Source organism: Rhinopithecus bieti, unplaced genomic scaffold, assembly GCF_001698545.2.
Source record: "Rhinopithecus bieti isolate Rb0 unplaced genomic scaffold, ASM169854v2 scaffold_74225, whole genome shotgun sequence".
NCBI lineage: Eukaryota > Metazoa > Chordata > Mammalia > Primates > Cercopithecidae > Rhinopithecus > Rhinopithecus bieti.
Window position 1 is genome coordinate 322999 of NW_016827667.1, and position 9575 is coordinate 332573.

Consider the following 9575-nt stretch of genomic DNA (forward strand, 5'->3'; position numbering starts at 1 on the left):
TTTTTTTTTTTTGGCTGTGTGCAGTGGCTCATGCTCGTAATCCCAGCACTTTGGGAGACCAGAGCAAGAGGATCACTTGAGTCTAGGAGTTTGAGACCATCCTGGGCAACGCAGCAAAACCCCATACCTAAAAAAAAAAAATTTGGCCGAGCATGATGGCTTATGTCTGTAATCCCAGCATTTTGGGAAGCCGAGGTGGGCAGATCACCTGAGGCCAGGGGTTCGAGACCAGCCTGGCCAACATGGTGAAACCCCATATCTACTAAAAATACAAAAGTAGCCAGGCATGGTGGCACACACCTGTAATCCCAGCTACTATGGAGGCTGAGATAGGAGAATCGCTTGAAGCCAGGAGGTGGAGGTTGCAATGAGCTGAAATCACTCCACTGCACTCCAGCCTGAGCAACAAGAGCAAAACTTAATCTCAAAAAAAAAAAGGAAAAAAAATTTTGTTTTAATTAGCCAAGCGTGGTGGCTGGCATGCACCTGTAGTCCTAATTTCTTGGCAGACTGAGGCTGGGGAATTGCTTGATCCTGGGAGGCTGAGGCTGCAATGAGCCGTGATCACACCATTACACTGCAGCCTAGGTGACAGCCAGACCCCATCTCAAAAAAAAAATAAAGTCTAGTCATAGCTGGAGACAGTGGCTAACATCTGTAATCCCAGTGCTTTGGGAGGTTGAGGTAGGAGAATCACTTGAGGCCAGGAATTCGAAACAACGAATTGCTGGGCAACGTAGCAAGACCCCATCTCTACAAAAAATTTTAAAATTAGCCAGGCATGGTGACACACCTGTCCTCCTAGCTACTGGAGAGGATGAGGCAGGAAGATCGCTTGAGCCTCGGAGTTGGAGGTTCATTTGTGGGGTTTTGTTTGATTTTTGTAAATAAGGAACTGACTTGATTTTTATCTTTTCTTTCTTTCTTTCTTTTTTTTTTTTTTTTTTTTTTTTTTTTTTTTTTTTTTTTTTTTTTTTGACTGAATCTTGCTCTGTTGCCCAGGCTGGAGTGCAGTGGTGGAATCTTGGCTCACTGCAACCTACACCTCCCAGGCTCAAGCAGTTCTCCTGCTTCAGCTTCCAGAGTAGCTGGGACTATAGGCGTGCCACCACGCCCAGCTAATTTTTGTATTTTTAGAAGAGACAGGGTTTCACCATTTGGCCAGGCTGGTCTCAAACTCCTGACCTCAAGTGATCTGCCTGCCACCTCCCAAAGTGCTGGGATTACAGGTGTGATCCACCAAACCTGGCCCTGACTTGATTTTTTCAATACTGCATCAAGGACATCAAAGCCATTGGATTAGTGCTATAAAAACATTTTTAAATAACCAAATTTTCCCTGTCTTATTTTGTAATTGGAGGATATGCCAGAAAAGTTTGAGTTCAGCTTGGGATAGAGTAAGGATTATGGCTAGAGAATGGGAATAGTTACTAGGAAACTGGCTTAAAAAAAAAAAAATTAAAAAGCGTTCCTGGTAAGTTTGAATTTTTAGGTAGTATTTATTTTCTTAACATAGCCATATTCAAACTACTGTCATTCCCATGTGAGTAAGAAAAACCACAGTTCCAGTAAACATCTATGGGGAAAGGGACTTAGAAGTCAGAGACTTGAATTCAGATTCCAATTTTTTGCTTACTGGCATTATGAACTTGATGGAATATGTCAAATTTTTCTTTGTAGAATGTTTTAAAATAGGCACTCTGAAATTTGAGTTAATTCTTATATATGGTTTTGTCTACAAGATACCAGTTCTCAGGGACTGAATTTTTTTTTTCCAGTTTACTATAAACACACCACCTACTCCAGAAGACCTGATGTTAAGTCAGTATGTTTACCGACCCAAGATACAGATTTATAGAGAAGATTGTGAGGCTCGTCGCCAAAAGATTGAAGAGTATGAAAGCTTTAATTTTTATGTGTGTTTTTTTGAGGGGAGGGGAGGGATCAGTGAATAGTTTGGTAAGGTTTTGATTAGAATAACACTGGCATGGGGTAAAGTTGATGGCATTAATTGGCAGTGTGATGTGGGAGAAAGAGCTTTGGCCTTGTAGTCAGATTGAAGCTCAATCTTGGCTTCAACACTAGCTGTGTAGCCTTGGGTAAGTCATTTAACCTTCATTTCCAAATCCATCAAGTGGGGTTAATAAAACCTACTCGGCCAATAGATATGAACAATAGAAATGGCGTATATAAATTGTTTTCATACCATTCTTAGGAAAAAATAGGTGTTCTAAGAGATGGGGTCTCTCACCATGCCCAACTAAAGTTTAAAAACTGTTTTAAAGACAAGCTCTTGCTGTGTTTCTCAGGCTGGTCTCAAGTTCCTATCCTCAAGTGATCCTTCTGCCTCAACCTCCTGGGATTACAGCATGAGCCACTGTGCCCAAGTCTGCCATTTATTTTTCTTTTCTTTTCTTTTTTTTTTTTTTTTTTTAAACAGAGTCTTGCTCTGTCACCCAGTCTGGAGTGCAATGGTGCGATCTCGACTCACTGCAACCTCCACCTCCCGGGTTCAAGCGATTTTCCCACCTCAGCCCTCCAAGTAGCTGGGATTACAGGTGCCTGCCACCACGCCCGGCTAGTTTTTGTATTTTTTAGTAGAGACGGGGTTTTGCCAGGTGGGCCAGGCTGGTCTTGAACTCCTGACCTCAGGTGATCTGCCGTGGTGATTCTGTTCATAAGAATGAACAGTAATTATTAGATTATGATATCATAAGTTGATTGCTAGAGAACATCTTCAAAAGAAAATACCCTTTAGAGATTTATGCAAGTTGAGTAACCCTAATATGGAAATTGGAAATCTGAAATGCTCCAAAATCCAAAACGTTTTAGCCACCAACATGATGCAAGTGGAAAATTCCACACATAAATACTTAAGTACTTTACACAAACTTTGTTTCATGCACAAAATTGTTTAAAATATTGTATAAAATTACCTTCAAACTATGTGTACAAGGTATACATGAAACATAAATTAATTTTACGTTTAGGCTTGGGTTTCACCCGCAAGATTTCTCATATATCCGAATAGTCCAAAATCCAAAATACTTCTGGTCCCAAGCATTTCAGATAAGGGGTACTCAATCTGTATATAGTGCCTGAAATCAGATTGCCTTTGAGTGTATAATTTTACCACATTTACGCTTGTTTATGTATATGAAAGAACATGGTTTTACTTAGAAGATAGCTCATTGCTATGGTATACGTAAATACTGCAGACTGATTTACAAATTAGATATATCTAGATTGCCTTAGGTAAATCAGACTTTAAAACTCAGAATAATGTTTATGTCATACTCATCTGGGACTATCCGACTAAATTTGAACCAGTCTAACAGAAAAGAAATAAAATAATCTTTAAGAATTATCTGTGTTTTAGAAGTAGAAGAAAAGAATATTAAAAAATTTCAAAAGAATTACATAGTTTTAAAATCAGAAATGTAAGATATTTCAGATTTGCCTGATTCTGTTCATTTAACAAATTTTATTGAGCACCTGTATCTGCCAGTGTACTATACGATGCACTGGGGTTCATCACTGAACAAAACTGGCAAATTTTATATCTTCATGTTGTTGGAAAGAGTTGGCTCGGTCAGGATTTCCCTGAGAATGTTTGTTTGTTTCTTTCTTTGTTTATTTTAATTGAGACAAGAGTCTTGCGATGTTGCCCAGGTTGGAGTGTAGTGGCACCATCTCAGCTCACTGCAACTGCCGCATCCTGGATTCGAGCAATTCACCTGCCTCAGCCTGCCGGGTAGCTGGGATTACAGGTGCCCGCCAACATGCCGGGCTAATTTTTGTATTTTTAGTAGAGACGGGGTTTCACCATGTTGGCCAGGCTGGTCTTGAACTCCTGACCTCAAGTGATCCACCCACCTCAGCCTCTCAAAGTGCTGGGATTACAGGCCTTGAACCACCACACCAGCTGAGAATGTTTATTTTGAATGAAAGAGGATCTTACACTCAATGAGCAGTTGGTTTAGGTGTGCTTTACTGTTTGATTTTGCATCTATGTGCCTGCATATATCCTCTACAAGAGATCTTTTATCTCCGTTAGAAATTTATTTTCTCCATTTATTAACAAAATACTAATATATATTGAGACTATAATAGCTTTGCCGCTTTTATAAATGCTATTCTAAAAATGTGAAATATGACTTTAAACTGAATTGGAAAGTTTTATTTATTTTTTATTTATTAATTTTTTGAGACAGAGCCTCACTCTGTCACCCAGGCGCAATCTTGGCTCACTGAGAAATTCACCTCCCAGGTTCATGCCATTCTCCTGCCTCAGCCTCCCGAGTAGCTGGGACTACAGGCGCCCGCCACCACACCCAGCTAATTTTTTATTTTTAGTAGAGGCAGGTTTTCACCGTATTAGCCAGGATAATCTCTATCTCCTGACCCCGTGATCTGCCCGCCTCCGCCTCCCAAAGTCCTGGGATTACAGACGTGAGCCACCGCACCTGGCCAGGAACTTTTATTAAAATAATATACAAAAAAATTAAGTGGGCGTGGTGGCACGCGCCTGTATTCCCAGCTAACCGGGAGGCTGAGGCAAAGGCTGAAGCAAGAGAATTGCTTGAACCCAGAAGGTGGAGACTGCAGTGAGCCAAGATTGCACCACTGCACTCCAGCCTGGCAACAGGGTGAGACTCTGTCTCAAAAATAATAATAATAATGATAATAATAACAGTAGCTACAACTTTATAGCAGCGATCATTGACAGACCTTAGGATTCTTTATAAGCAAAATGTTTCACATTGGAACAAGTTGGTATGTTGAGATGAGAATTCTATTAGTGACAGAAGTTTTTTTGATTTATGACATTCTTGAACTGTTATTCAAGTGAATAATCAGATTGAATAATCAAGCTTTTTTTGAATGAATTCCCCTCTTATTATGTAGGAAAAAACTAGGAAGAATTAAATTAAGCCTGACTGTAGATCTGGGCTGGTTCGTTCAAGCTGGCTTCTGAACCCTGTGCTAATTAACTTTTCTGTATTTTAGATTAAAGCTTTCTGCATTGAACCAAGATAAGCTGTTGGCTGATATAAATAAGAACCTGTGGGAAAAAATGAGACACTGCTCTGACGACGAGGTACTTTTGTCTCATTTTCTGAATGGGAATCAGTAAGGACATTCTGATCAATGTTTATTGTGAAATAAGTAACTGTTACTTGGTCATCAGTGATGAGTTATTTAACTTATTTTTTAGGTGTAATGTGGTACCAGGGTCTTATTTAATTACACACAATTGTTAATACGTAATGTTTTCAAACCTGAGATCAATTTAATATATGAACTATAGTTGAAGTTTATTTAGAGTTCCCTCCTGGCTATTTGCCTTTCACTTAGATTTAGACGAAGAAAAGATTTACTTTAATTGATTAAATAGCAAGCGACCCACTTTATAAATGTGCCCTAATATATTAAAAAGTTTCATTAACTAGGAGCCTGTCATTTTCTAATTCATAATATGAATAAGTGAATTAAAGGCAGGAATCAAAACTGAAATCTTTTTTCTGGTCTTACACAACAATTATATGGAATTAAATTTGCCAATGACACATGTCCTGCCTTAGGATAGGCAAATCCATTTACCCCTTCTGACTCATTTGTTTTAGTACAATGTACTCTCTAACTTTCCCTTCCAGCTGAAGGCCTTTGGAATTTACCTTAACAAAATAAAATCACGTTTTACCAAGATGACTAAAGTCTTCACTCACCAAGGAAAAGTGGCTCTGTATGGCAAGCTGGTGCAGTCAGCTCAGGTAATTTGAGACAGTTAATATCATAGAAAGAGATATTAAAATTACTTTATAGTGGTTATAGAATATGAAGAATGTTCCTTCGAAGACATGTGAATAAGACTTGGGCAAAAACTTACAATTAAGAGGTAAGGTTCAATTTGTCAAAAGTGGCAAATCCTGGCATCTTGAGTAATACTGGAATATAATTACTAATGTGGACCTATGTCTAATCTCAAATACTATTATCCATCATACATACTGAAATAAAATATATAGGATTCTGGTCTCCCATTGCTAAGAACTATATCATAGTATTATCTTCTTCATAGTCCATACTAAGCTGTATATGTATGTACTTGTGTTTAAAGCAGCATTTCCCAAAATGATTAGCTTTTTTAAAAGGCTCTGCATTAAAAAACTTTCCATTGGCAAATAAGTATGGGAAATGTTGCAAGCAATATGCCCTTTCAGAGAAATACAATTTTTTAAAGTCTAAGCATAGGCCGGGCACGGTGGCTCAAGCCTGTAATCCCAGCACCCAGCACTTGGGAGCGAGGACGGCGGTCACGAGCAGGATATCGAGACCATCCTGGCTAACATGGTGAAAACCCTGTCTCTACTAAAAACACAAAAACTAGACGGGCGAGGTTGGCGGGCGCCTGTAGTCCCAGCTACTCAGGAGGCTGAGGCAGGAGAATGGCGTAAAACCCGGGAGGTGGAGGCTTGCTGAGCTGAGATCTGGCCACTGCACTCCCAGCCCGGGGACAGAGTGAGACTCCTTGCCTCAAAAAAAAAAAAAAAAAAAAAGTGTTTTAAGTATAAAATATTAATATATTGTATTTCATGAACACTTATAGAAATGCTAAAATAAGGCCGGGCGCGTTGGCTCAAGCCTGTAATCCCAGCACTTTGGGAGGCAGAAGGCGGGGGATCATGAGGTCAGGAGTCGAGGACCCATCCTGGCTAACACTGTGAAACCCGTCTCTACTAAAAAAATACAGAAAACTAGCCGGGCGAGGTGGCGGGCGGCCTTAGTCCCATCTACTCGGAGCTGAGGCAGAAAAAAAAAAAAAGAAATGCTAAAAAAGTACCAAATTAGTTTTATGTCAATATGCTTTTAAATTATTTCATTTTCTTTTAATAAAAATATTTATTAAATTTTAAAATAACTTATTTTCCGGAGTTCTTTTGGCTAAAACTTATTTAATAAAATTATCTTTTATTTTAAGTCCAGCTTAAAGCTTGACCCTTCATTTAAGTTTTGCCGCTTTTGTGGCCTGGCGTGGTGGGCTCACGCCTGTAATCCAGCACCTTGGGAGGCGAGCAGGCAGATCACAAGTGGGAGATAGAGATCATCCTGTCAACACGGTGAAACTCCATCTCTATTGAAAATACCAAAAAATTTAGCGGGCGTGGTGGCGGCGCCTGTAGTCCCAGCTACTCAGGGAGGCTGCAGGCGGAGAGAATGGTGTGAACCCGGGAGGCGGAGCTTGCAGTGAGCCAGAGATCGAGCTGCTGCGCTCCAGCCTGGGCAAGAAACAGAGCGAACCCACCTCAAAAAAAAAAAAAAAAAAGAAGATTGACTGATTTGTTGATCTATGATAGAGCAATCTATGTGAGCCATCTGAAACCATTTATTATATTTTCTTTGTAGAGGTTTAACCTGACAGTCTATAATCTTTTGTATTTAGAATGAGAGAAACTTCAAATAAAGATAGATGAGATGGATAAAATACTTAAGAAGATCGATAACTGCCTTAGTGAGATGGAAACAGGTAAAGTATTCTAAATACTTTTCCAAAAAAAAATTTTAATTGTATCTAAATGCTGTCCTACAGTAGAGAATGTTGATACCACAATATTGAAGACTTTTTAAGCAACTTGAGATATTAAATTAGAATAAATTGGCTGGACACAGTGGCTCACGCCTGTAATCCCAGCACTTTGAGAGGCTGAGCTGGGCAGATCACTTGAGGTCAGGAGTTTGAGACCAGCGTGACCAACATGGTGAAACCCCATCTCTACTAAAAATTTAAAAATTAGCTGGGCGTGGTGGCGGGCGCATGCAGTCCCAGCTACTCAGGAGGCTGAGGCAGGAGAATCCCTTGAACCCAGGATGCGGAGGTTGCAGTGAGCCAATATTGCGCCACTACACTCCAGCCTGGGTGACAGAGTGAGACTCCATCTCAAAAATAATAAAACAAATACATAAATAAGTAAATTAGAGCAAATTAAACTTCCTTTACTATAGTCATCCATAATACAATCAAGAGCTTCTCAAGATAACCTAGACTGTAATTTTGTGTTTTTTAATAGATGAATTTATCTCAGTTTGAAAACTGTATCTTTTCAGTTTGGCCTTTCATAATCCCAACTTTTTAGAGTTACTCTCCTGAAACTGCTTTCTCAAAGATCACATGATTCTGCATAGTCATCAAATTTTGTTCTTCTCAGTCCTTAGCCATTTTGACCTCTTTCAGCATTTGACACTGATGACTGTTATTTTCTTCCTGAAATGTTCATCTCCCTTAATCTCTGTGATAATGCACTACCTTGACCCAGTTGTTTTCTCCTGGCTGCTCCATCCAGCTTCTCTGTTGGCCTGTCTTTCTCTAACTGATCCCTTGTGGGGATTTATATTTTATCACCTATTCTTTTCTATATTCTCTCCCCCAGTGCTTTCGTCTGCCTTAATAATTATGTGACTGATTCCCAAATTTAAATTCCTCAAGCATTTTTTGAGTATGTACGGCATGCCAGGTACTGTGCTTAATATCAGAAAAGAAATAAAAATATTTAAGACACAGTTTTTGCCCTAAAGTAGCTTATAATCATTTCAGGTGAGGGCATCTTTAGCCTCTCTCTCTTGAGTTCCAGACTTAATTTCTAGCTTCCTTCTGAACCTGTATGCAAAAATATCCTTAAACACCTTAAACTCTGAATACAGTCTGGGCAACATAGCGAGACACTATCTCTACAAAAACAAAAGTTTAGCTCAGTGTGGTAGCACATGCCTGTAGTCCTAGCTACTTGGGAGGCTGAGGCAGGAAGATCTCTTGAGCCCAGGAGGTCAAGGCTACAGTGAGGCAAGATCACACCACTGCACTCCAACCTGTGCGACCGAGTGAACTAAATAAATAAATAAATTTAAATACATTCTCCCAGCTCAAAATAAAATCCAAAACTTGTTCTCTCTTATGATGTTTCTCATCTTTATTTATAGCAGTCACAATTCTTATACATTGTAAAAGGCTCAATACTTTCATTGTCTTTTAGGTTCTCTTAACAAGTCCTGTCATCCGCAGCTTCAGTATCTCATGTGTTTATTTCCCTTTCCCATTAAGGCTCATCTTAATTCTGAAATGTGCTATTTCAGTCTTCTATCTAACCTTTATACATTCTTACCATTATTCTGCCTCCTTCCAGTCCAAACTGCACATTGCTGCCAGATTAATAAGTATGAAAGACAGTTTTCATTAATGTTACTCCTCTGAAAAACTTCTGTCTTTCCATTTATTACAAAGTAAAGTCCAAACTTAACTTTCTTTTTTTTTTCTTTGAGACAGAGTCTCGCTCTGTCGCCCAGGCTGGAGTGCAGTGGCCGGATCTCAGCTCACTGCAAGCTCCGCCTCCCGGGTTTACGCCATTCTCCTGCCTCAGCCTCCCAAGTAGCTGGGACTACAGGCGCCCGCCACCTCGCCCGGCTAGTTTTTTGTATTTTTTAGTAGAGACGGGGTTTCACGGTGTTAGCCAGGATGGTCTCGATCTCCTGACCTCGTGATCCACCTGTCTCGGCCTCCCAAAGTGCTGGGATTACAGGCT

At 39.8% G+C, this 9575-nt stretch overlaps 1 protein-coding gene across 1 annotated transcript in view; it reads left to right on the plus strand.

Annotated features, from left to right (window-relative positions):
- KNL1 (kinetochore scaffold 1) overlaps positions 1-9575 on the plus strand; it is a 104693-nt gene that overhangs the window by 52603 nt on the left and 42515 nt on the right. The window contains 3 exon segments of the mRNA XM_017864014.1: positions 1779-1894; positions 5011-5101; positions 5658-5774. Of these exon segments, the coding sequence (XP_017719503.1) occupies positions 1779-1894; positions 5011-5101; positions 5658-5774 (324 nt within the window).